Below are 27,581 nucleotides of genomic sequence, written 5' to 3'. Positions count from 1 at the left end.
ATATCCTGGCGCATGTGTCTGCCATTATTCTGCCTTCAGCTGATTTTTTTTTTTTTTCTTTTTCTCGCTCACCATGGCTGAAGGTGATTGGCAGTGATTGTGGTTAGTTGTGACACCTGGACAGCATCAGCAGTCTGAAGTGTTGCTGTGGATCTGTAACCATAGTCTCACCTGCCAAATTGCTCCAGCAGTATCGAATGGCCTGTCAATGCATTGGATGTCCAATTCAATCAGCTCCTAAATTGAGTGCGGACAGCGCGGGATCTAATAGCCTTGTGCCAGTGATGAGAAAGCAGAGTCGTTTGTTTAGCTGAGCTCCATGCAAGCAATCTACATTTCTGAAATGCCTGTGGTGACAGCAGACGTGGATTCAGCATTAACCCACATTTCACTGATAGATGCATTTATTGTGCTGCTGCCTTATCCAGGAGTTTTTGGGCGGGGAGACATGCAGATGAGGAGACCTCATTTCATGTAACACAAACTTACTACAACATTCAAATACAGAGGAATATAACAGAGGTCACTTTGGGATAATGGTTGATTGTGAGTTATAATGGCTTAAATAACTAATCTATCTAAGCAACATTCTCTTGACATTACATCCTTGGACTGTATCATGTGCTTCCAAGGCTTTTTGAATCACCTCCCAGCAAATTATTTCACTAATTGAAAAGATGAAACTGGTTTTTGGCACAAAACCTCAAAGAACAATGTGTTATCCTGACAGATTACCTGTGTGAAACCGAGCTCTAACAGCTCATAAGAATGCAGGTTATGCCTCTTTGGAGCGGACATTCCTGTCTTTACCATGAAATCGCAGAGGTTTAGTTTAATATCAGGGTCACAACTTTTGGCAAGACGTGAAGTTACTTTGACAGGAAGCCAACCTGACCACAGCGCTGAGTGCTTTTTTATTTTGGTCATAGTCATCACAAAACCTAGACATAGCAATTCACCCCTTCAATCTCTGAACTCCTTTCAGACAGACTAAGCTCAGCTCTCTCTCTCTGCTTCTCCTCTGTGTGGTTGTCAGGGTGTCTACACTCTCAGCTAGCTCGGGCCATGTTTTACTGCTCGGTGTGCACGCAGGGCTGCTTCTGGAGCACATGATGCAGGCTGCAGCTGAACAGACGTTGCTGTGTCCTCACTCCTCCGTCCTACCCTTTCCCTCTCTCTCTCTCTCTCTCTCTCTCTCCCCTGTGTCCTCCACCGGTTTCAATCATCTCAAAATGAATCCGGCACCACTGTCACTGCCGATGTGATAGCCACACGACATCGCTGGTGCCTTATAACAACAAGAAGTCCTGCCTTTTCTCTCCTTCACGTTGTCCATTTTGGGCTGACTATTCTGAAATTATACAGTGCAACACATTAGCACTGTGGTTTTTTCAGCCCTCACTGCCTTTGAGGCAAACATTACTTTCATTTTCTAGAATCTGGGTATTCTAAATTTTACTCTTTAAACCACACACAAAAAAAGAGAAAAGAAACCAAGATTATTTTCTATCTTAGCCAAAACACAGGTGAGGCTTAAATTAACGCCTCTACTGATGCAGGCCTGAATTGGACAGTTGTTATTCTTATCAGTCTTTGCACAATGAAAAGGCTGCAACATTTAAAGTAAATATCACGCTTCTCATAGGGGGGAGTGGAAGGGCAATTACAGAGGAGATGAGGGAGGGAACACACATTCCTGCTGGCAATAGGTTTGTAGTTAAGGGGGATGGAATTATAGAATGAAGGAGGGAGCAAGAAGGGAGGGAGTGTGAAAGAGTCAGCTGGAGGGGGAGGGAGGGAGGTTGTGAGAAGTCATTCCCCCTCCCTCGCTCTCTCGCTCACTTCTTCAACTCATCCTTGCATATAGGAGTCAGTCTACTGTGGACTTGCAGGAGTATCAATAATACCCTCATGTGGACTTTGAAATTTCCCCCCCTTACATGGGATTTGTCTTGGTTACTGTGGGGAGAGAACACAGAATTAACACTTCTTGGTAGTACATAGTAAGGTAAGCCACTGCATTTGCTGCTGTGTATTTTTATTTTTATATACTTTATGACACTGTGTGTGTTTGGCTGTGTGTTCGCTGACAGAATAGACAAATGGGTCTCCAGCCTCAAACCTCACACTTCCCGAAAGAGGTGCCAAATATCACCAGTTTTAGTCACGCGCTTTATGTGGTCTGTAAGCATAGGTTTCAGTTAATGTCAGAGAATAGTTGAATTTGTCACTTGCAAAGCCAAAGCTGTTGTGAATTATGTTGTACCCTCCCAAGATTTTCAAGATTTATTAGCTGTGGAAAGAATATACTCATTAGTTCCCACAAGTGTGTACATTTTCATGCTCTTTACCTGTTTTTTTTTTTTTTCATGTTTCTGTTTTGTGACCCTACCCTGGGGTCCTTGCAGCCTGTGTTTTGGGTGGGGTTTCCACCATGTCTATACCTGTAGCACTGCGGAGGGAAAAACTTTACCTACAACTGCAGGCAGCATGCCATTGTATTGCCCTCCATTCACTGCCATGCAGGAACAATACAGCTTGTGTGTGTTGTCGTTGTAATGACAAAGCAGCGGCGGTGGTGGCGGTTTTGTGATGCTGAGAAAGAGAGATGATGAATTGCAAATGGGAGAGATGGTCAAAGTCAAGGAGAATTCCCAAAGCACATCCTGGAGGAGGGGGGGAGCTGGAGGTCTTTATGATGTGTGAGTTCATTTAAAATCCCAGCTTTGTGTTCGAAAGCCCTGTTGTGACTCCTGCCGTGGGGAGAGGGGCGAGAAATGGTCATCTGGTGTCATAGTTATGGTAATGTATTGAACATTGAAGGCTTAGGAGGACAGGAGGTCAGATTTCGGCTTTCAGGCTTGTAAATCTTGACAGTGCCCCAGTTATGAGAGGAGTGCAAGCTTTTAAAATCACAATCACTTAATTATTTTAAAAACCGTTTTATGAAAACGACTTGCAGTGGGATCCTTTTCTGCATTTGTCTTAAAGTTGTGCTCAGTAGAAGAACATAACTGATTTGCACGGTCTTACGCGATAAGCTTTGCTTAATTGAAAGGTACAGCGTGCAGTGGAACAAAGGTTATATTGTAGATTTACAAGCCAAGAGAGTTCATCTGAGATCATGTGGTCCTTCCGATACTTAGGTTATTATAAAATTAAGAATTCAGCAGGGTGGCACATTCAGTTCACTCTAAGGTTTTTCTTGTCACTCTCTTGACGCCACACAGCTCAAACCATTGCACTTTGCAGTATTTTTTTGTTGTAATAGTGCATGCAGCTTTGTTTCTCTCAAATGCACAGACCTAGTCCTGACACATGAAGCTGCATGACATTTTATTAGCTGACAGTCACACTGTTTTTTTGAATTTTTTGTATTTGACTAATTTGTATTTTATTAAGAGTGCATGGACAGTTGTTCGTGTCAGAATTCATGTAACCCTAATCTAACTTTGCGGTATTTTTCTTTATATGCTGCTTCTAAAAGTAGAGTACCAAAAAGCCTGGAGAGATAAAGACAGAAATATACTATGATGTGATCATGTGATGGTTGTGGTTACATGGGACTGCTGGGCTGCTGCAATGCTCCTGTTACTTCAAGGTTTGAGTAAACTTTTGCATCCCACTGAGCTTTTCGGAAGTACAGGATATCAGTTGTCAGGTCTAACTGCAGTAAAACAATCCTTTTCTTCTACACAGGCATGATGGCCTCCTTTGATGCCTTTAGATACAAGAAACTTACTATTAGTTACCAGGCGTCAAAACCTGGTAAATGGATGTGGGAACTTGATGCAGTTGAAATGGGAATTTTTAAGTGGCATACAGGCCAATAAAAACGGCCTGTGCTGGAAACTGTGACAAACATTGCTTTGAGGAAGTGGACAAATTTTCTACCCAACTTTGTGTAGTCATGTGTGTCAGGATCTACTTCAGTTCTGCTCTAGTGCACAATGCAGCACAGCAGGGAGCTGGGAGCTCCAGGGGTGTTATGGTTGAGGTGGCGCTCAGGGATGACTTTGTGGGCTGAGCCCAAAGATATGATTAGGATCAAATCTCTGCAGTACATTTAAATTTTGGACATGCAACTGGTACATTTAACAAAAGGAGCACAGCAATCCCAAGAGGGCATGCATTTGTCTTTGAGATTGTTGTTTTGGAAAGTTCAACCTATATCTCGGATGAGTCTGGGAGCACACTGATGCAGTCTTCTCTAATCGCCTACTGCACTTGGATTAGACATGGTCTCCCTTCTTCAGTAACTATTTGCAACATAACTTGAAATGTGTATTCCCTTCTCATTAATATTGTAATCAAAATGATGAAAATGGGTCTTGACGTTGACCCAGATGTGATTTTGAGTGGATTGTGTATACTTGTGGTGCAGAAAAAAGGAAACACACTCAAACTGAAGGCATGCTTGGTATTCCCACTCACTGACCTGGAAGCAAACGATTGCCTGTGTGGAAAAGCCTGAATGAATCACACATGAAGTTTCCCTATTGCAAAATATTGTCCCAACATTTTGATTGCATATTTTTTACATGGTTCCATTGCATTTTTTAGTGCAGTGATGTTGTGTATGTTGTTTACTTGTGTTTTTGTAAAGTAAGATATTATTATCAAGTTAAATAGTTGCAGTTGTTTACGTCAACGTCTAATCTCAGCTTACAGCTGTTTCTCATTTTCATCACACTGTGCCAGTGTTCAGTGTATAATATCCCCTGGTACATGCACTAAGTTGACACAACAGATAGTGTTTTGTAACCAATGGCTCCCACCATTAATACTGCTGATCACAAATCTGTAATCATAAAACTGTCGAGCATATCTGCTGTTTTTGTGAGTGTAAAATTACTGGGTATGTTTAGAGTCACACTGTGGAGGAGCAAATTGTAAGTCTGGAATGTGAAGCATGTAAAGGCAGAGTAGTGTTGATGCTCCATGTAGCCAAGGGAGACCTTTTCACTGACAGTGACAGTTACAGGATATAAGAAGGTCAGCTTGTGAAAGTCTCTGGTGATTGTGGTTTTGATATCTTGTCACAGCAGCTGAAGCCTTTTTCATTACACAGACCATTTCTATGCTCGTCCCTGATGAATTCTTTCATCACAAACAATTAAGTATTGATCTTGAGTTCTTGTGATCCAGCTGTCATGATCGAGCAGGGAATATTTCCTCAGTTTGTGATCAAGTTCCACATTATTAAGACTTCAGTTTAAGTGAATTTTCAAAAGGATTTACTTCTGGTCACATCTAAATGATCTTGCATGAGTGCAAGTCTTCGTTTTACAGTCATCTAACAGTAGATTTGTGGATTTTACAGAAACTACTGTTATGAATATCAATGAAAAAGGTAAAAGGAGGCTAGAGATTTATAGAAACATCAATTAAGGAAAATGACTGGAGCTTTGGACAGTTGTGTTAATATACTATAAACATGTATACGCCAATATATGACATTCCTTTGATTTGTAAATATCCCAAATTGTCAAAGTCAATGAGGGGGCTTTACATTTATCTGACACAACAATGAGGATAAAGCGGTGGCTCACATTTATAGAACCATTTCACAAAGCTGTCGCAGTGTATATTGTAGATTATAGTTTTATCAAACATCCCACTATTTCCTTTTACCAGATTTAAAAACACAAATTCCCTCCAACACAACTGTAGCTACAGGAATCACTACAACACCCCCATAAATCTTAACAGGGGTGTCTGGCTTATGTATGCCCTCAACTAACAGCTGCTCAAGTACTTCAAAGGTTGTCAGAGAGGAGCTAAAAGGCTGTAGGAAGGATGTGGCCTTATGGCACCTCAGTTGTGACCCTCTGGACAGCAAATTGCTGGTATTGATGGCACCGATGAAAGTGGAAAAATCTAGTAAACAGAGGATAGTTGCTCTTGCCTTTAGATTTAGCTGCATCACTGGCATCTCTTTAAATTGATATTTTCTTGTTCAATTCTCACATCTCCTGGCACAACCAGGGTGTATTAACAGGGATCTTTAGTGAGACACAAACAACTTTACTGAACAATGTATAAAAAAAGAGGTTTAAATCATTTTGCTATTTAAATTAAACCCTAATGTGCTGCATTTTTACCTGTAGCCATAGAGGCCTATATAGAATTCTTAAATCTATATGGTGGACAAAAGGTTTGTTGACCCAACAAAACCTGCAGCATCTGCTGTGCACAGCTTAAACAGGAGGAGGTGACCTCTGAACACACTGAGGCTCTAGAGAAAACACTGGCAGGGACAGAGGTGTCACTAGGCTAAACAACACCAGCTGCTGCTCAACAACAGGCTCTAAAATCAAAGCATTTATTGCAAAGAACATAGGTTTGTTTTAAAGTTAGGCACCAAGGGCACGAATAAATTGATCTTTTGCAAACGTGGGGTTTATCTTTTGCTCTTCTAAAGATGGAAAAACATTGCAGTACAAGTGTTCGTTTAGTAAAGTTAGATGAGGATCCAAAAAGATATTTCATGTTTCCACAGCAGTACTGTAAAAGCAATTAACAAACAACATTGTCAAACTATTTCACTCTACTCTTTTGTATTCACACAGTTAATGTTTTACTTTGCTTAGTTTGCAACCTCCACAGACAACATGCATTAAATGTGTAACAGTCTATCTCTGTATCTAAAATTCAACATCAAATTAGCAATCTGCCTTTGCCACTGCTAACCACCTGTCCTCTCAGGTTTCACGCCCGTTCCACTGTCATCTATTATTCTGCTTGATATGTGCTGGCATCATATAAAGTCTGCTGGCTGCTCTTCTACATTAACAATGTCTCCATAGCAGACGGCCACCTGAGCCTCTTGTGACGGGGTCAATGGGGTCACGCACAGCAGCAGCATTTGCAATCGTCTTCATTCAGCTCTGCAAAAATGCAAAATGACTGAATGTTTTTTTGCTTATCGTCTGTCATTTTTGATTCTGAAATATGTTTTTTAAGTGTTTTTTATGTCATGCTACTTCACCTGTTACTATATCAATGTAACTGTCATACCCAACCTGGATTATTTCTACAAATACATTTTAAATAAGGTTGCATAAATATTGTCTAGATGAGCCAAATGCTGGCTAGCCTGTTGCACAGTCTGTGCCACCACTTGGCACAACGCTATTCCAAGACGAGTCAAGCTGCTTTCATTGTCACTGCGAGCTCCTTTTTTCCAGCTGTTTACTATTCAAGGTTTCTAGGGTTACAGATTCAAGTCAGAAAAATACTTTGGCTATACAAGACTAGTATATAGTTTTCATTTAAACTATTAAATGAAGACTGGAGGAAGTACTTGTTTTGCTCATCAAGACCCCAAATGAATGCCCCCTTTTTTGGTATGGATGTTTCTCAGTGATGTGGAAGCCTTTGAATGAGCACGCAAGCTTTTTTTGATGCTAAATTTCCCTCTGGCCTAATAGAATCTTAAATACAGTCAAGCACACTAGAGAGCAGAAAATGAGTCGTGAGAACAAGAGATTGCTGTTTGGTACTTCCATTTGCACAGAAGCATATGACTCTATATCAGCTGGGAAATGTGAGTTGTCTTGAGTGCAGTCTTTCATTGGTAAACCCCCCCCTCCTCCTCCCTTCCTCCACCATGCAGCTACCTGTGTTATTATCTCTAGAGACTGGAGTGTTCAGATTACAGGGTTTTGTGTTGGAGCTTGTAACTAGTCGGCCCGATGCATTCTTTCCTTTCACCAGTGTAGTTAGGTTAAATGGCAGGAATGTGTTGCCAGGGTCCAAGCAACATATAAGCTCAGTTTTTTTTTTGTATCCTCTGTCACATTGTAGGTCTGATTTCAATCTGCTTTGCAGATTTTCCTGCATCATGAGATTTACCTGCTGTATTATTAAACTGTAGTGATTTACATGGAGTTCATAAGTATAGGAGTGTGTAACCAGGTGTTTCACACTGTCACTAGGTTCTGCCTTGTTTTGACAGACCGTAACTCAGTTTATTGCTGTGGGGCAAGAATTTTCATCGTTTCCTCAGATGATACAAACAACTTGACATTTTTGTCCTCAAGGATCTAAAGGAGGAGAGCAGGTGGGAGTTAGGACAGTTTTCCCTTGTTCCTGTTGCAGCACGTCCAAGAATTTGTCGAGTATAAGTTGGACTTTTAAGTGTTCTTTATTAGCAAAAAGACCTTAAATCTACCTGTCACATATTTCCAGGATGACTAGATCTCAACTAGCAGCATGCTGAATGGAAATACAATCCCCCCCCGAACTATCTCAGATATCAATGTTGTTGCAGAATAGCGGGATTGTGGCATAAATCAGGCTGTATGACATTTATGCTCCAATATTGTCCTGCAGATATTAGAGATGAGTTCTAGCTTGTTAGATGGTATTTTGTGAGCTGTTAATTACCATAAATCCAGACTTGTTCACTGAAACAGAGCAAAATCTAAAAATGCTTTGTGTAAATAATATTAAGTTACATCAAGAAAACAAAATAAATATTAGCCTTAGTCCAGCAGTATTAATTCTTCATGCTGACATCCAAGAGCTGATTGGATAGAATGCAAAACTGCAGTTCAAGAAGATACATAAATGTGGTATGAAATATATTTTTTTAGACATTGAGCTTTACAACACAACACATCCTGGATAGGGAGTGCAAAATGAAAGTGCCAGGCCCAAACAGACTTGGATTTTTATGAATTGGATCTTTGCCAATGAGCATTTATCATTTCGAAGCAGCTTGATGTTTTTCATGCCGTCACTGTTTACAACTTCCCAAAGTGGTGGTAATTGTGGTGAATGCCAGTGCCTTCCTTCAAGCTGCTGTGTTGATAATCTCAAGTCACAATGAAACAGTACTTTATTCGCATCTGTGTGTGTCTCCTGTGGTTATTTATTTCAATTAGGGCTTGTAAATGATGAATCTTCTTAGTCCCGCTGTCCCGTGCTCTCGCGCTTCCTGCTGAAAATGAGCGGTGACCCACTAATTTGGCTCCTCTGTCACACTGCCAAATTTTTTGACTCCCTTGTTATTTATTTATATGTGTCTGAAGGATGGTACAGGGCTGCGACATGGACATTTACTTTGTAGTATATGTTGGCAGGTATTTCTGGGAGAGCCCACTGGGTGTGCGGTGGGATTTAGTGCTCTGAAAAAAAAAAAATCTTTTCCATCCCTGGCATTTCTTCCTCATGTATTAATAAAGAGCTGATGATGGATTCTGTGCACCAGTAACATTGCAGCTCCGGAGAACATTGTGTTGGGGATTTGAGGCCATTTTAGCCTTGTATTCAGATATTCTGGTAACTCGAATGCAATGAAACGTAATCTGCCTGTATTTTAAATTTTTAAACATACATGCTTCATCATTTAAACAATTTCTTTTATTTTTAAGACCTTCTCCAGGTCTCCAAGAGTTTTTCTAGACTTGGATGCAGCCTTTTTAATGAAAAAAGAACAGAAAAGTCACAGTAATGGGTCATTTTGTTGCACAATAATTCAAATTAAACTGTTATTCTTATGTTTCTGATCTTTTGGAATATTGGATGACCACCTGCTTCACGTTCTTCGGGGCTGAACAAATGATGATGTGCCGTAAAATCCAAGGTCACTGCAGTGAGTTGCTTTAACTGTAGTGACTGATGTGGTTTCTGAACTGAGGAAACCACATCTTCCGCTACTTAAGCTCCTCATCACCGCTTTGAAACCTCAATTAAACCTTAATGAAACCTTAATTTCACATCAGATTATCATACACAGTAACATACTAGAACTCCCCTATAAATAGCAGAAACTTCATCCATAAATACTGGCTGTTACATCGGGGCTAAAACATGTTTTGTTTCTCTCGGGGAAAGACATCTGCAGAGCCATTAAATTTTAACCTTACACATATGAAAAATGAAGGGTACTGTGTGGGGAAAGGGTACAAACAAGCCTAGAAGTAGCCCACGGTGTAGTGTTTGTGCTTACATTTTGTAAGCATGCTTGTGTCCCCCAGCGAATCTTTTTTTTTTTTTTCTCCTGTGATGAGTGCAGTGGTATTTCATAGTTCTGTCCCTCCTCCTTTTCTTCCCTCTGCCAAATGGGATTAAATTAAACAGGCACTAAACTGCAACTTCTATGAAAAATAAATGGACCTCATCAACATAAAACATTGTGCACTGCAGTAGCAGGAAGAGGTGACGAGGGGACACGGTGAAGATGGGGAGGGGGAGAAGTTGGCAACAAGGTAGAAAAACAGGGTCAGCTCCAGTTTACGTAACGCCCCCTCTTCGCAGTAGTCTTGAGTGCATGCAGCAGCAGAGGGTTGGGCTCACACTCGTCTGCGTCAGACAAAAAACACTGCTGCCCCCCAAAGGGTCTGTCCTAAAAGGAGGGGAGCGCACATCAGGAGGAACAACAGCTCCAACGTGGCTGGTTAATCCTCTGTCCCATCTGTTGATGGTCCCAGGCATAGAACAGGACCTTTTTTAGAGCAGGCTGTGCAGCCTAAAGGCAAATAGAGTCCAAATGTGCATTATGGTGAAAACTTCTGTGCCCTCCTCCTGCTCCCAGTCCTCTAATGCAGGAGATAGTGCCTGAGAACAGACGACAACAACACTACATGGACGGTTCACTTCAGCTCTGAATAACTCGTGTTCAGTCAGGCTGTCACAATGCTCATATTGTCATTATATACCCTCCACTTCACAAAACTTCTATGCATGTTGAAAGGGGCTGAGTGGATCACTTCCTCTGACAATCTTGGGCTTGTGTTTATTTAGCTGGCAAGGCTAAAACTGTCTGTTTTCTCCCGAATAGTGAGGGATGAAGAAACAGCACAATAAATCAGGTCAAGTTACATTTGCTCCACGATTTTGCTTTAATTATTTCAACTCCTTGATGTCTTTTTTATGACCAGTATCAGAGTAGTTTAAGGGGAAAGTCTAGGCTGGCAACAACCATGTCACGTCCCACATGTACACTTCCATCTTTGGAGCAGATTTCTTGAAACAGAGGCCCTTATTTAATTCTAATACCATTTAAGGATTGGAAGCACACTTGGCACAAGTTTTTAATGATTAATATATTTTTTTTTCCAGAGCTTTGTGGATTGTTCCAGCAGCCCAAGGACCAAACTGTCTGGAAATCCAGTGACAAAATGCCAGAAAAATCATTATGATCCTCCAGGTAGGCCAATTTGATTCTGTCTGCTATATGTCTGTTATTAATGACACAATATGTTTCTATATTTACTGTTCTTTTGAAGTTTATTCAAACTTTATGTCCCCCTCTATTCAGCCTCTGAATCATGGGAAATGTTGAGAGCCAGAACGGAGACCATGCCCTCTACGGTAACAGCCGTGGCTATTTGTCACGTAAGCACATGTCTCGGTCTCTTCGCATCTCCAACAAGCAATCCAGACGCTCCCGCCATGCTTCATCAGGGAAAATAGAGCACAGAAACTCTGAGACGAGCACACGCTCAAGTAGCACTCCCAGCATCCCACAGTCCCTAGCTGACAATGGTCTGGAACCCTTCAATGAGACGAATATCCTCCCAGACTTTGGAAGTCCCATTTGGGTGGACCGCGTGGCCATGAATCTGCGGCCTGTGTCCTTTCACAATGACCTGGCCAATCCCTCGGTGCACATGAACATGATGCACATAACCCTACCCGGTCCCACGGCAGAAGAGGTGCAGGATGAAGACGTGTACACAAACGAGGTGAAGTACTTACAGAAAACTAGGGAATGCTCTAAGGAGACCGTCAGCTTCAAGAAGAGGTCTAAATCTGCAGACATGTGGCGAGATGACAGTCTGGAATTCTCCCTTTCTGATATCAGTCAAGATCACTTGACCAGCACAGAGGAGATCATAGACATGGGCAACGAGAGAGACTTCACTGACTGCGAAGGCCCCCTGCAGTCCAGCCCCACAGACTCTGCTGACAGGGCGAACTCCCTGGATGAGCTGTACAGCCAGACAAGTCCTACCCACAGGCAGCCCCATGGCCGCTATGCCAAGTGGCACGACACCAACAGGGCTATCAGGGAGGGTGAGGATGATAAGATGCTCTCCCCGTCAGAAGAGGATGGGAACACCTATGGTGCGTACACCCTTCCCTGCAGGCGTTCCCACTGCCTATCTGAAGGCCTGAGCAGCCACCAAGCTGCAATGTGTGCCAGCATGCAAGGCAGGAGGGCGCAGACTATACAGGTAAGATCTGAAGTAATTTCACCATGTACTGATCTTTTAAAGTGCTAATTTGGCTCAAATAATCTAATTTGAAATGTGGCAAAGTTGAACTGAAATTGGAACAAATCCCATTGTCCATCCATGAATATGTAAACAGCGTATTCATGTCTGTGAGATCCACTCTTTGGTTAGGGAAATGTCAAGGCTCTAAACTGTTTAAGCTGTGTCATGGCTCTTTTGTGCTTCTTGGACAGAGTATGAAAAGCTGCGCAGAATCTTAATGTAGTCTCGTAGCATCACCAGTAAGACAACTCCCTTTTTTCATTCATTTTTTCCTCCCATTGTGTCTGAGCGTTTCCTGTGCTGCATTCACCTCACGGATAATAAGCTCCAGAAACAGATTAAGTGTAAAAAGAAAGCTTGTGTCAGGGGAGCGATGTGTCGTTTCCTGATGAAACCGTTGTTTTTCTTGGGAGAGGAGACTGCAGTGATGGGAGGAGGGAGCACAGCTTAAAGTCACTCCCCGTTAGAAATGCCTTGGTCTTTTGTTATGATAATGAAGGGAGGCCTGTGGAAGAGTGTAACAGTAAAACGTGTATGGTGGCCCTGTCACTACGGGGCACCGTCAACCCTGTTGAATGGAGCTCTGGAGCGCATGATTGGGTCATGTGACCAGATGGAGATACCAAGCTCAGTGTAACCCCCTTCATCTCCCAGGAGCCCTTGGCCATGTGGGTAGGAGAGGGCAGACCTTGCGGTGCCACAGGGAGGGCAGGCTGTACTCGCACAACAGCAGACGCTTTGCTTACTTTTAAGCAGAACTTTAGAATTAGGCAGCCCATGGGCTCTTTCAGGCCTCTCTAGTCACTGTTTTTGCTTTACAAGAATGGCTCTATCTTGCATCTGCAGAGACTGCTTAGCTGTCGGTCAGGCTAGGAGCTGCTGTTGACTGGCCGCTCTCTTAGTGATGAAGAAAACGTGGTTGACATGCCTTCTCACCTGTCTTGTGCTTCTGCCACAATTCAGGATGTCACAGCCGGGGAGGGCAGCGAGTATGAGGACAGCGGCATCGACGGGGTGACAGCGGAGGCAGAGCACCAGTCTCGACGCTACAAGACCATGTCAGCCTCCTTCTCCGTGTGCTCCGTGCATGGCAGGAACATGTTCGCTGGCAGTGACAGCGGCAGCAGCAGCGGTGGCGGGGCCAGCGAGTGTGTACAGGGTGTGTACGAGAACTTTCGTCAGGAACTACAAATGAGCTCCTGCCAAACGGAGAGCTTGGAGGAGGCGGGGTCCGCCCTGAGTGATGAGCAGAGCACGATGAGCTCCGCCTACCAGTCTGACCTGTTGCTCAGCGTCGTCCAGGGGATGGTGCGCAAAGCTGGCAAACTTGCTGTCAAGAACTTCCTCGTACATAAGAAGAACAAGAAAGTGGAGTCAGCCACAAGACGCAAGTGGAAGAGTTACTGGGTTTCCCTGAAAGGTGTGTTATGCATTCAGTGTGGCCATAAAATGTATACTTACACTTAATTCCATAAACACAGTGTCAGTTCAGCTCATTCAACACATATTTTTTGTTCCCATTTAGTTTTTTGCTGACAGCTTTGGCAGAAATCAAATTGTCTTCAACCAAGCTCTAATTAAAACATAGTACACGCCTCTTTGCTAATTTTTATGGTTCTAGACTTGGCTTAAAATCAAATCAGTATTCTATTTATGAGGATGAGTTTCTCACAGATAAATCAGCAATGCTGCACTTCTTAATGTTGGCCACTGGAGAGCAGGATTAAATCGTTGAGAAAGTCTTTCTTTTTAAACACTCATGAGAATTATTGTTGTTGTCTCCTACATATTGAGCACACCGAGCGTCTGTGGTGTTAAATAATACATCGCTTTGGTTTTCCAGGTTGCACTCTGTTCTTTTATGAGACTGATGGCCGTTCAGGGATTGACAACAACAGCATCCCCAAGCATGCCATTTGGGTAGAGAACAGTATTGTCCAGGCTGTACCAGAGCATCCCAAAAAAGACTTTGTGTTCTGCCTCAGCAATTCCCTGGGAGATGCGTTTCTGTTCCAAGTAAGAAAAATGCCTAAATATCACCTGGTCTGTGCATAAATGCAAGTTCTGCTGTGCACAAACATTACCCTTGACCTATATCTGTCCGTTTTCTTTCCTTTCATGCACATTCTGACTTGTTATGATTAGCAATGAATCAAAACAGACAAACAAAGAGCTGTTTATTTTGAATGTGAAAAAGCCAGTGTGCTGTTTAACCTCTGACCTTTCGCTGTCTGTCCCCCATGCAGACCTGCAGCCAGACAGAGTTGGAGAACTGGATCACAGCCATCCATTCAGCATGTGCCACTGCCGTCGCCCGCCAGCATCACAGAGAGGACACAGTTCGGCTACTTCGCGCTGAGATCAAGAAGCTGGAGCAGAAAATCGACATGGATGAGAAGATGAAGAAGATGGGAGACATGCAACTGTCTGCTGTTACTGACACCAAGAAGAGGAAGACGATCCTGGATCAAGTAGGTTTCATGCTTCTTTGTTAGTTGCGCACCTTTCTCCCACTTGTCAGGCAGTTAAAAGGGATTTTTCACGACTGGAGAAGTCTTGAGGTGGAACGTTTGTCACTCAGTTAAGGATAGAACTATCACTGTTTTTGAATAGAAGTCCCAGTTTGAGCGGAAACAAACCTGTTTGATGTCATATTTTTGTCTTGATTCTGTTCCACAGCAGGAAAATTACATCTACGCAACTGTTAAGCTTCAAAGAGAAGGATTGTTTCCAGGATGAACTTCAATTTCATCTTACTAGCAAACTACGATAACACGCCAGATGTTTTTCCACTCGTCATAACTGTATGTCAATAACAATTACGTTCAGAACATATTCAGGTTGTGTCTTGTTTGCTTAATTACAGGTATCGTACGTAAGCAGGCATTTTAATAGCATCCCCAGGTTGTTGTAATACTATAAATGGAGGATGAACTAAGCAGGGAGCAGTATGAGGAGATTAAGCAACAGTTTACAGAGGCTCCTAATGCTACAAAGTTATCAGCAGATTTATTTTTGTGTTTTTAACATGGTATGCAGTGCTATTCAAGAGCCTGCCATTCTCTGAATTAATTGCAAAACATAAATTGTCTTTAAAAGGTCTATTTACATGGAGGATCAAATAGCCTTTGTTTGGTAATTTAGGCAGTGCCTGGTTAGAGCCGTTCTGTTTGGCAGTGTCAGGTTTCAAATTGTGCCCAACTTAATGGATATAGGACTGCTCCTTAGAAAGCTAAAGCGCTCCCAGCCTTTATCTGCCAGTGGAATGTGGAGTATTGTTTCTTTCTCGTCTCTGGGTTACTTGGCAGTAATACAGAGCCCTCCGCTATGGCACTGGCCACCTCTTCCAAACACCAGCGCAGGACCGTGACTGGGAGGGAACAGCCCAGTGAATAATCACAATGTCCTGCTCTACTGCCCCAGTAAACATCAAACCATTAGGCACGGAGAGTGCAGTTTGGCAACAATTTGAGAAAACTGCTCACAGAGCTTGTGGGGAGGAGAGAAGATGCTCCATGGTCTGAAGTTGACAAATAAGAGCTTTGATAAGCAACTAACTGGATGTGTTGTTGTCTATCTTTCACCTTGCAGATATTCTTGTGGGAGCAGAACCTGGAGCAGTTTCACATGGATCTGTTTCGCTTCCGATGCTACCTGGCGAGCCTGCAAGGAGGAGAGCTGCCCAATCCCAAACGGCTTCTGGCCTTCGCCTCTCGCCCCACCAAGCTGGCAATGGGCCGACTGGGAATATTCTCAGTCTCTTCCTTCCATGCACTGGTAAATATCCTCTCTTGGCTTCTACGTGTTTATTAAATGCCAACATTTAAGCTGGTGAAGCATTGCCATGATATACTTTTATACAACAAGTTGACATGGATTCATATTTTTCTGCTTTTAGCTGGAGCGCTCACAAATGTGATTTGAAATTTGAGACACACGTCTAGCTCAAGTCTATTTCAGCAACATCAGCTGTAGCTCTTGCAGTGATCAAATCTTCAACCTCTCAGTTGAAGGGTGATCTCTGTCAACACTGTGTTGCCCTTATCTTATGTAAGCTTCTTGGATCGTAAGTGAAGCAAAATACTGTATCTCCCTCAAAATACACTGTGGCATAACTAAGCACACCTGGTAACTCTCCAAGCAGGGCAATCGATTCCAGAAACTGAAATGCATTGTGTAAAACCACATTTTTCCATGATGGCTGCTATTTTGGAGCCTCGGTCTCACACAGGGCACCTGTTTGGGAGGTTTTGGTTCATTTTTTTTCCACCCACTGCTGCACCGAGGTTATGTACTCCACATATGAAAGCAGTGGTAGTAGAGGAAATCATCGATTTGATTTTTAGAAATGTGCTCACACATCACTGAGGTACTTTTTCCCTCACCACCACCAACGCACTGCTGCACAGCAAATGGGTGTTCGAGCTGCAAGATAGCAGTTTGGGATGTCTAACAAGAGACATTTGCTAGAAGCTTTCCCACACTTTCAATTCTCTTATTTGCTCATCTTGACTTTTATGTATACCTGGATCAGCACTATGTCCAAAAAGAGCTGCGAAACACTGACAGGACAGAAGACAGAATGAGTGCCATGGTTAGGGTTGGAGCATGCTTGCTCCTAGAGGCACAGTGCTGTTATAATGCCTATTTCAGCATATTTTAAAAGGCCTTTTACTCTTGTTTTTTCACAGATGAATAGCCTAGAAATGCCATGTTTGCAGAAATCTGCTCGAGTCCACTGCCGCAATATGATATTTATTGTATATTTACGATTTGTCACAGTGAGACCCATGTGATCTCTTTCCTTATTTTATTTTGTCCAAGTATTTTGTCAAGAACAAGCCTTTATTTAAAGCAAGGTCCTCATGAAATGCCTGAATATCTTTAACTGCATTTTTGTTTATGTGTTCTACTCACAATTATAACACCTCTCCCTAAAAGATGCTGCTTTTCACTATTGGTTTTTCTTTCTGATGCTTCTCTTGTCTTAAGTTGGACCCTTATGTTGAGAATGTGCTGTTATTTATAATATTATTAATGGTTGCCATGGATTTTTGTAAAATGTAATGTGATGTGTGGTCCAACAGATTGTTGCTATGCCTCATTCGATCCATTTTAGCCGTGACTGAGCTGTTATGTTCTTGCAGGTGGCAGCTCGTACAGAGACCGGAGTGAGACGGCGAACACAGGCTATGTCTCGTTCCTGCAGCAAGCGCAAAAGCAGGTTCTCTTCCCTCTGGGGTCTGGACACTACCTCAAAGAAAAAGACAAAAGCCCACCCTACTGTCAGTCAGGTCCGTGAGGGTTTTCATTGTCATACAAGCCGTTATCTTTAGCATCCATCCTTCACAATTCTGCTCAAGATATAACTGCTTGACCTTCTTTGTGCCTCTCCAGGTGTTTGCTGATGGTGAAGAGCCAGCGAAAAAGCCCATAGATGGCATGTATGTTGATCCTACAAAGGAAAACAATGTAAGGAGGAATTATTAATGAACTGTTTGCATACATTATCAGTGCACAGTTGGTCAAGCACAAATGAGAACCTAATTAAATTTTTAGCAAAGTGCTCCTCTATGTATCCTGGGTTAGCAAATGCACGATAAATTAACTACAAAATACGTTGCAACTGCTCTATAGATATACCGACAACAGTAATTGACCTAATTTCATCAAATCAAAGTTTGGAGTATAATGTGTTTACATAATTTGAATGTTTCTGTTCAAAGAAAAGCGAGGAGGGAACTGTGAAAAGCCTTCCACGGCCCAGCACGGAGAATGACATCTGGGTTCCTGACCACCTCACTCCCTCGTGGGTGTGTCTGCCAAATGACCAGCCTGTGCTCACCATCATCCAGCCAGGGGAGTCTGCACTGTGCGTTCTTGAAACCATTTGCAAGGTAATGTTGCTTTTAAATAGCCTGACCTGACGATTCACATCTTTGCATAAGAAGACATGGTACACTGAATACACCTCCAGGGAAGTTTTAAACTGAAATTCATCTTGTCATAATATCAGCTTATTCGGAGAAATACCAGTTTTTGAAGTCTGTCTAAAAAAAAATATGTCTTTGCTATGATGCTGGATAAACATTCTATTTGTCTTTGCGCTATTGTACCACAGGCTCATCAGCTCGATCCCACCAAACACTACTTGCGACTCAAATTCCTTATCGAAAACCAAGTGCAATTCTACATTCCCAAACCGGAGGAGGATGTATGTGACTTGGTATGTAACTGCCTACTTGAACATCATGTTATCCCCCCTTTTCTGTCAGAATTTAAGATTATAAAGGTCAGGAAACGGATTCAAAGAAATGCCAGTAATTGCATTAGAATGTATGAGGAACTGCAAAAGAAAACGGTTTTCTCTAGAGAATTAGCTACCGGGGAGGACCGTGCGCTAAGAGATATTCTTGGAAAGTCTTAACATGCAATATCTATAGCTACTTTTGTATGTACAGCATGTAATTATGACACGGCATAGATCCTCCTTCATGAAGACTCTGCTAGAGCAGCTTTGTCTGAAAATACAGAAAATTAATGCTGTCAATTACCCACCCACCAGACTATGAATAAAGTAGACTATTGTGTCATGATTTATATAATAACTTCTTTTTGTTCTTCACAGCTTTACAAAGAAATTGAGCTCTGCTCGAAAATAACTAAAGTAATCCAGTTCGACAGAGATGAATCCTGCATGATTGGTTATGGTAAGACCAGTTTTTGTTTTCAGCTCAGACGCTAATAAACTCTGAGTCAAACCTCTTATATGTGGTGCTGATGTTTTGAATGTGATAATTGCTTTTCTTTTACCTACACATGACCTGATCCATGGTCCATGACCCTAGTGCAGAAATGTATTATGAGCCCCCCTTCTTTCTCTCTCCACTCCTTTTCTCACCTCTCAACCTTATTTTTTCTGCTCAGGTTTTTCCATTTCGGTGGTGGAGGAAGACGGAGTGCAGCAGCTCTACATCACTGATGTGAAGGCAGGGGGATTAGCCTTCGCAAAAGGTTCATTACATTTCATTTCTGTCATAAGAACTCTCTTCTAAATTTGTCTGAACTCATGAGCTACAGTTATAGATAAAATAAAAAGAACACTGGTTGAATTAGTTGTTTTCCATTGCTTTTACACACTGTAAGCATTTTTCTCCCATGAAGGTCAACGCTTTTTTTCCCCCCCTGTTTTAAAAGTGCATTAGTGCATGTTTATTCAACAGGTAGGGAAGGTTTTCGAGGCCGCAGCAGTTCCCAAGGGCTTTGATTACTATAATTTACAACTGCCCTGCCTCTCACTGGCCTTTATGGAGGATGATGCTGAATATGTGACTTTAACCAGAGCTGCTGCACATTGGTGGCCCTGCTATGAAGTTAGACTAAAGGGTTGAGTCATGTCAAAATATCATGCTGGACTTGGTCATAGTGCAGATAGTACATGCAGTGCTGCAGACAGTAAGATACCCGCATTGTGTAACCAGCTGACACTTCACAGCAGCAGAGAGAAGTGGGTCATGCTTGTAGGTCTGAAAGGCAAAGAATAGTTCTGAAATTAATAGTCTTCACAGTTGTATTTTGACAGATTTTTGTTGTACTTTTCAGCAGTAATGCTATTCTAAAATCAGGAATTGACTGGTCACTTAGTCAACACTGAAAATGAGATGTATCGTCGTTACCTGCTGTTACCTGTTATCTCATACTGGGGGAGGTAGAAAATGTTTGTTCCAGGGCCTGGAGGAATGACAAGTACTTAACCGAACCAAATGATGTTCCTACTTTGCAGGTCTCAATGCGGGGGATGAAATACTTCAGCTGAACGGAAAAGACTCGCACAGTCTCAATTTCTCAGACATGAAGGCGGCATTCTCCCAAGCCTCGCTGGCTTTGACGGTCAACACTCTGCCTTCAGTGGATCGCCGTCAGCTCTGCTACCTGCCGCCTCGTCGCTCCGACGCAGAGGAAGATCTCTACACTGACATTTTCTCCCAGAGTCAAGGTGAGAAACGCTGCAAATACAGCCTGTCTTGCAAATCCAGTACATCTTATGTTTACCCGACTCATTTAGGACATCTACAGGTCCAATCAGCAGAGGTTACTGAAATGTTCAGCTTGAACACTGCAATTCTTCAAACTCCAAACATCATCTACAGCATATTAATTGCTCACATTTAATACCCATCTGATGTTTAATGTCTTCATATCAACAGATGCTAAATGGATCAGAAAGGCAAAAGTAGGCAAATTTCAAGAAAGCAGAAAAGGTTTAATTTGTTCACTGTGAATCTAAAGGGTCATTAGGGAGGACATGTGGCTCAGACTTTGTTTAAAAGAGTCTTATATAAAAGACATATCACTCCCGTTAAAAGAAAAAAAAAAAAAGGTTTCTTACTACTTGACTGTTTTGTTTGTTGCAGAGGAAATCCTGGACGATGGCGTGGGCCTGTTGCTAGAGAGCTCAGGAGACAGCCTGGATGACGACTCTGAAATCTTCAGTGAGTTCGATGACTGCAGAAAGGTAAGAGCAGACTTTTTATATGTATATTTTGGTGGCATCACCACATGAAACATCTGACGGCACATCTTTCATGCAATATTTTGGCTCCTATGCTTGTTTCTTGTCCTTGTCAACATCCTCCTCAGATCTGTGTCATTATGGGAAAAAAGGCACTCATGAACGTTTTGCTTTACCAGCTGTTAGTGGCTCATTTAATCTTGTTTATGAAAGCAGCGCAGTGTCCGTATTTACATTTGGGTGTTAACCCCATGCTTCTCTATAAAATCCTGTGTGACGTTGCTCTTTTCCCGTAATGGCATTCTTGATACAAACCGTCTATCTTATGCACTAGAGACACCAGACAAGGCGAAGCGTTCCCTGTGAATCTAACAGCTGAATGATGGATGTGTCTTTGATTAATCTTGCATCCTAATTGCTTGATTATGTGCTGCTATTAAGTCAGGTAATGAATGGAGCTGTATTCATTTTAACTCTAAATGAACACAGACACAAATTGCAAAAGAAAGCACCGAGTATGATTATCAAGACAAGCAAAGAAGAAGGGAAAAAAAAAATCATAAAAACCTACACGCTGGTATTAAAGTGCTTTGGCTAATAAGACGGCTAATTTTTCTAATGCTGCATGAGTAAACAGTGACATTCGAGCAGGAGTCTTTAATCTTTCTGCAACTGACTTCAAAAGGACAACAGGGCTCCTGCTGATGAGCCGCTGAAGTATGATGTGTTCTTGCAGATTAGTTTATCTTTTATGACAACACTTCATTTCTACATCATTTCTCACTGTTCCAAACTAAATTAAAGGCTCCCTGGAAAGATTCCAAAGGTCCATGTGGGATCCTCAGTCATCCCTCTTGCCCTTCAAAGTCAGACTCTACACATCACTGCTTGTTTATCTGTTCTCTCTTTAATGTCATCATTTCACTTAAGTATTCACAATGCAGCACTTAATCAAACACCAATGCCAGTTAATTGCCCATGTAACTGTTAATGATAATATGGAAATGAGCAAAATAGAGGGAAAAATCTTCAGAGCATTCCATCACTGTGACGGCTTAAGTTTTGCTTTATGCTGTGGAATTTTTTTTTTTCCAGCTCTCTCTTAATGTGACCCTTCTTTTCTTTTTGAGGCTGCACATTTGAAAATAAACAATGCAGTTTTGTGATTTAGGACATCCTTGTCTTTAGGTATTTGATAAATCAGTATAGTGGGCAGCACTTTTACTTCATCTGTCAGCTTTGAGTTTTTTCAGAGGCCAAATTAAGGCTGCCACGAGCAACTATTTTACCAATTAATCAATTAGTATAAACAACTAATTTTTAGCAAAAATGATGTAATGTAGGGCTGCAAGGTGACTTGGTGGTTATCACTGTTGCCTCACAGCAAGAAGGTCGCTGGTTCACATCCTGGTGAGGACACCCGGGATTTTTCTACATGAAGTTTGCACGTTCTTCCCGTGCAGCGTGGGTTCTCTCCGGGTTCTCCAGCTTCCTCCCACAGTCATAAAACATGTTGAGGTTAATTGGTGATTCTAAATTGTCCGTAGGTGTGAATGTGAGTGTGCTTGGTTGTCTGTCTGTAAGTGTAGCCCTGTGATAGACTGGTGACCTGTCCAGGGTGTCCCCTGCCTTCACCCTGAGTCAGCTGGGATAGACTTCAGCCCCCCATGACCCTAATGAGGATTAAGTGGTGTATAGATAATGGATGGATGCATGGATGGATGATTTCATGTAGGTTCATTTAATATTGACAAACTGTATCTTGTTGTAAAATCCAGCAGGTACCCTATGTAAACAAAGATTTTTATATTAAAGTCCAAATGGTCCAAAACTATTGTTGGAAAAATTGTCAGCCATGAACTAGATGTCCTCATAGACTCACCAAAACTATGGTTTGCCAACGTGGACTCTGTAGAGTGGTTAAAAATTTGTCTTATCTCTACCTTAGGAGTCTTCTTTTCTGAACTGTGGTCACAGTACATTTGCACAACTTGAACTTTTAACGCAGAACAAAATCCAAATGTTTGCTAGCTTATCTGCTCTTTGGTTCTGCTTGAGAAGTGAACCCCTCATGTGTCCCATGACTTCTTATCACAGCCGATGTTTCTGCAGTCAGTGAAAACTCACAACATCATCAGCGATGACACTGTGGCTACAAAGTCTACTCTTTCATCTGGTTTTACTTTTGGAAGTTTTTTGTAAGCAAGTAAGTCTTGTAGAATTTGAATCTTATTTTTTTTGATTTGGAACAGAAACAAATCTTTTAGTCATTCAATTCAAGGCAAAACTCCACCAGAACACTGCTCGTTGTAAAAATATATATATATTTTCAATACAGCCTCCTTTTGTCCATTTCTGGGCACAGTTATTTGTTCTGGGATGCATTGTGCTCATCACATTGTGTGGCTGTCTAGCTTTGGTGCCGCGTATTCAGTACAAAGACTTTGGTTCTGACCTGCTGCATTAAGAACAGTGGGCAAGTTTATAATGCAGAATGATAGACACTTTGTGCTTGGCTGAATAACAGTGACTACACTATTTTTTATTATCACTGTGACAATCTCAGTGTAGAAATATGTGACCTGTTGTTGAGGTGCTCTTGAGAGAAAATCTGTAAATGTAGAAAATTACCTGAGTGAATGAGGACGCATCAGAAGAGTGAGTCATGAGATTCACTTGTTAAATAGGTTCTGGAGTCTCCTCAGAGATGGAAGGCATTTAAATGTGTGATAATATCAGCAGGGGTGTTCTCCTTGTTTGTCACTAAGCCATCTCTGGACTTGGGACCTATTTGCAGGATCCAATACCTTGTTTGATTTGTTACATAATAAATATATTTAGGCATGTCTGAACAGTTCCAGCTCTCCCATTTTTCTTCCTGCAAAACCATCCAGAGCAGTTTTTCCCTGTCCTCACCCTCGACTGTAGTCCGCGCCTTTGCAGCACCCCTCTCCCCTTTTCCTCAAATCCTGCATTTATATTCTACTGCGGTGTGGCTTACCGAGCCAATCCTGCTCCACCGCAACCTTGAGGAGGAGACTTCTTTCCTCCTGCTCCTCTTGCTCTCTCTCCGGTCCGGAGGATTATCAGGACTCATTTACAATGCTGCTGCTGGAGTTGGCCAGATCTTCACACTCACACTGTGTGCCTTAGTTTGCCCAGCCTGTGGAGAAGAGAGAAAGAGGGAGGGAGAGAAGACAAGCAGAATATCAGTGACAGAGCTACAGCGGACTGTGAAGGCGCATAAGAAGGGGAGTTGGAAGGCTGTAAGTACTGGTGGGCGGAGAGGAGGAGGCTGAGCAGCTTCACTCATCCTTCATCACAAGCACCACAGCACCTTTTCCTCCTCTTTAAATCCGGGGAGGACAAAAGGGCTGAGAAATGTTTTGGAGAGGCGCAGTGTAAACTTGCATCTTCCCAGAGCCTGGAGTCTCTTTCGCTCTGACACTTTAACTGGCGCCGACTGTCCACCTGCACCCCGGATATGTCCGTCCTGAAGTGGAGCAAACACAGCAAGCGCTCCTCAGAGTCCGTCTATGACATGCTTCACCTGGTGAGATTCTCTCCATGTATCTCTTTTCTTTACCTGGATAGCTCTTCTGTAGCTGTTATGTTATCCCAGTAAGAGATTTTAAAAAAACAAAACAAACACCTTTCCTTCTCAGCGTTTGTTTCACACCTCTTCTTGGCTGCTACAGACAGACAACAGGAAGCTGTGAGTCACCGTTGTGTCGCAGAGTTTCCCCATAATCACTGTGGTGCTCCACTACATGCCAACATGGAACACTGTGTGTAGGAGTGTGTACTGGTCCTACTTGGGCTTTACATGACTGACAAACAACTCTGACCGTTGTAGCAGTGACTGACTGTTGGAGAGTCTTGGCACCTCAAAGCTGGGATCTCAGGCTTATGTCAGTTTCAGAGGGCAGACATGCAATCTTCCCTCGACTCCGTCAGCGCTTTTAGGCTTTGAAACAGTTTTTAATCTATATTTCATTTGCTGGGGGAGATGATAGTCTCTGGCATCGCACAGTTTTACCCATGACAGCATCTCTGATTTACATATTGTTCATTTATTGTGATATTGAAAGCTTTGATCCTCCCCCCTCCTTCTCTGTTCCTTCTCCTCTCTCTGAGATGTCATGACTGTCCGTGCACCCAGAGCTGTCATGGTGTTAATTAGCCTAGAATGTGAAGAGGATGACTGGGCTGTAAAACTCAGTCAAACTTGAGCTCAGCTGACAAACCGGCCTGGATAGAATTAGATTTATTTTTGCATTTACTGCTGCTTTACTCTGTAATGTGGATTTTTTTTTCCTAGCTTGCATTTTGGGCTGCATGTGCACAATCTCATCACATCAGGAAAGGAGACAGACACACTGTACTGAGGAAAACTCGAGCATTGTGATGTGTTTTAATAGATACCAATAGACAAGATCGCAATTGATCTCTTATGCTGATTATTTTTTTTAATGTGTAGAATCATGCAGGACTTTCTACATCATCATCAGTAAAGTTTATAATTGATTGGATGTTTGGAACAATTGATTTTTGTCAGGTAACTTGACTTTGTAAAGCCACTTTCTGCATTCAGATGGCTTTACTTGTATACGCTGCATTTATTCTGAACATTTTAGTCAGCAAAAGAATGTCAAAGATGACAAATCTCTTTCACTACAAATCAAATTTTAAAGTATACCTGTGCATTAGTCTTAAATGCATCACATTTGCAGACATTATAGCACTTCCTAGTTCATCTGTTGATCTGGGAGCTGTCTGATTATCTCGGGAACACTGTCAAGAGGGACAAATGGCTGTCGTGCCTCACATATGAATGTCTGATTAGATAACAATGCTAATAACCGCTGTCATTTGCAAAGCCGCATGAGAACAACCGTGGCTGTCACTGTACAACATGGTGTTCTTCTTGTTTTTTTGTGTCTATTGTTTTGTTTTTTTTCCATCACATTTTTTTGTGAATAATCGCTGTTACATTTACTTGTTTCTAAATGAGGGGAAAAAATTGTTTCTTTGTGAAATTAACTCGCAATTTCATTTGTGTGTTTTTTATGGAAAGCAGCTTTGAATAATAAAAACACAAAGTTGTTTTGATGCCCTCAGACATGAGAGTGACAGGTCAGATCTTAATTAAGTTTTTTCTGACAACTACAACCTTCCATCCTCTGCAGCTGTGCGGAGGCTATATTATTATTATTTCCCAGAGGAGTTTATAGGTGTGGCAGGATAAATTGCTTCTGTCTGGCCCATAAAACTTCATATATTACAAAACAGAGACCTCTCAGCTCCCTGTAATGCTCTTAGTGATGTCTACACCTGATAGTGGTCTCTGGTACCTGTTTGTTAATTTCTAAGTTAACTGTTATGTATCATTTACTTTAAAGTCTTACCTCATGAAACTAAATAAGGTTTTGATGGATACAAATAGAGCTCATTGTGCGCTCCGTTTCGTGCTTGAATTAATGTAAAATAGCATCTTGTGTTTTGGATGGTGAGGCTGTAGCCTGTTGCGAACAACGTAACCGTATTAGTTCAGCCATGTAGGCTGTGCCGAGTGGGGGTCTATTTTTGTCCAAAATGATAGTCTAATGCACATCAGGGCTGGTCACCACGGCAACCCGTACTGTATGTGGACTGGCACTGTAGTGTGTATATTTTGATTCTGTGAAAGGGATGAATCATTACACCACCGATCCGTCAGTAGGAGGAAAACACCAGGGAAAAGAGGGATGTGAGTGAAAGAGAGGGAGGCGGAAAGTCATTGTTATGACAGACTGAAAATAGACCAAATTAGTGCAAATGATTTTTTTTTTAGAGCTGCCTCTCTGCCTCTTTCCAGGCTCACTCTCTGCACAGTCATGAATCTGTGCACATCAGTAGGTAGAAAGTGGCACCTTCATGTTATTATCTGAGGTGCTGCTGTCGTTCTGATGGATTGATATTTGTACATTTCCTTTAATGACTTCAAGTTGGAGTTGCATAATTTAGTCCTTTTAAAACTAAAGCCTCATCTGCCTCTTGTCTTTCTTTCTTTTTTTACAGAGTACGGAGCAGGTCGCTGCTTTCTGCCGCAGTCTCCATGATATGAATCCCGTGGAGTGTGTGTCCTCTTCGCCTAGCCCGGACTCACCCTTTCCACCTCCTGCGACACCCCGACAGCTCTCTGATGCCGACAAGCTCCGCAAGGTCATCTGCGAACTTGTGGAGACCGAACGCACCTATGTCAAAGTCAGTATCCGTCGGCTTACTTGTAAGAAACAGATGGTATTTGTGAGCGCGTGTGTCCCGCCTGTCCATCGATCTGTGTTTCTGTCTGCCTTTGGTGGTGTTAGCCCTACGCATTACCTATTCCATATGACCAATCCATATTTATCTCTGTGTCCCAGGAGATATGAGGAGGGGGGACACAGCTGTGCCCTTGCCTCGATATTGCCTAATCTTTTTCTACCCGGCATAAATTGGGCTCAGTGTAATAACTGGGTTAGAGATGGTTTATAATGGGATAATGTCAAGGCTATTGATAATGTTATACCTCATTTCAGGGGGCAATGGATAGGCTTATTATAGAAATCACACTGTGCAAGATTGATGGTGTATTATACAACCTTTACAGGAATTGTTTGATGGAAAATTTGTTCTCATTAAGACATTCAAAGAGACATGTGGGTGTGTTTTATGTTTGAGTGCGCAGTGGTGGGACTAATTTTGCTAATGCAATAAGGCATGGGCAAAACACTGGAAAGGACGTGAGGTTTAAATTGACTCTTAAATCACGAATGCTGCAGTGGTTGGTCGTATTAATTTATCTGCTCATGTGAAAC

At 42.2% G+C, this 27,581-nt stretch overlaps 1 protein-coding gene across 1 annotated transcript in view; it reads left to right on the top strand.

The window, feature by feature from the left end:
* The first annotated feature begins 1,928 nt into the window (after window positions 1–1,928).
* Window positions 1,929–27,581, top strand: part of LOC103360909 (T-lymphoma invasion and metastasis-inducing protein 1-like) — a 33,047-nt gene continuing 7,394 nt past the window's right edge. Inside the window, exons 1-16 of the mRNA XM_008286843.1 lie at window positions 1,929–2,008; window positions 11,071–11,158; window positions 11,270–12,188; window positions 13,194–13,650; window positions 14,074–14,246; window positions 14,477–14,701; window positions 15,822–16,007; window positions 17,378–17,524; window positions 17,628–17,702; window positions 17,957–18,127; window positions 18,352–18,456; window positions 18,859–18,940; window positions 19,158–19,244; window positions 20,014–20,226; window positions 20,645–20,745; window positions 26,803–26,988. Coding sequence (XP_008285065.1) covers window positions 11,280–12,188; window positions 13,194–13,650; window positions 14,074–14,246; window positions 14,477–14,701; window positions 15,822–16,007; window positions 17,378–17,524; window positions 17,628–17,702; window positions 17,957–18,127; window positions 18,352–18,456; window positions 18,859–18,940; window positions 19,158–19,244; window positions 20,014–20,226; window positions 20,645–20,745; window positions 26,803–26,988 — 3,117 coding nt within the window. The 5' untranslated portion in view covers window positions 1,929–2,008; window positions 11,071–11,158; window positions 11,270–11,279. The remainder of the gene's footprint in view (window positions 2,009–11,070; window positions 11,159–11,269; window positions 12,189–13,193; window positions 13,651–14,073; window positions 14,247–14,476; window positions 14,702–15,821; window positions 16,008–17,377; window positions 17,525–17,627; window positions 17,703–17,956; window positions 18,128–18,351; window positions 18,457–18,858; window positions 18,941–19,157; window positions 19,245–20,013; window positions 20,227–20,644; window positions 20,746–26,802; window positions 26,989–27,581) is intronic.

The sequence above is a fragment of the Stegastes partitus genome, unplaced genomic scaffold, assembly GCF_000690725.1.
Source record: "Stegastes partitus isolate 25-593 unplaced genomic scaffold, Stegastes_partitus-1.0.2 Scaffold472, whole genome shotgun sequence".
NCBI lineage: Eukaryota > Metazoa > Chordata > Actinopteri > Pomacentridae > Stegastes > Stegastes partitus.
This window is presented reverse-complemented; position numbering and strand designations above follow the sequence as displayed.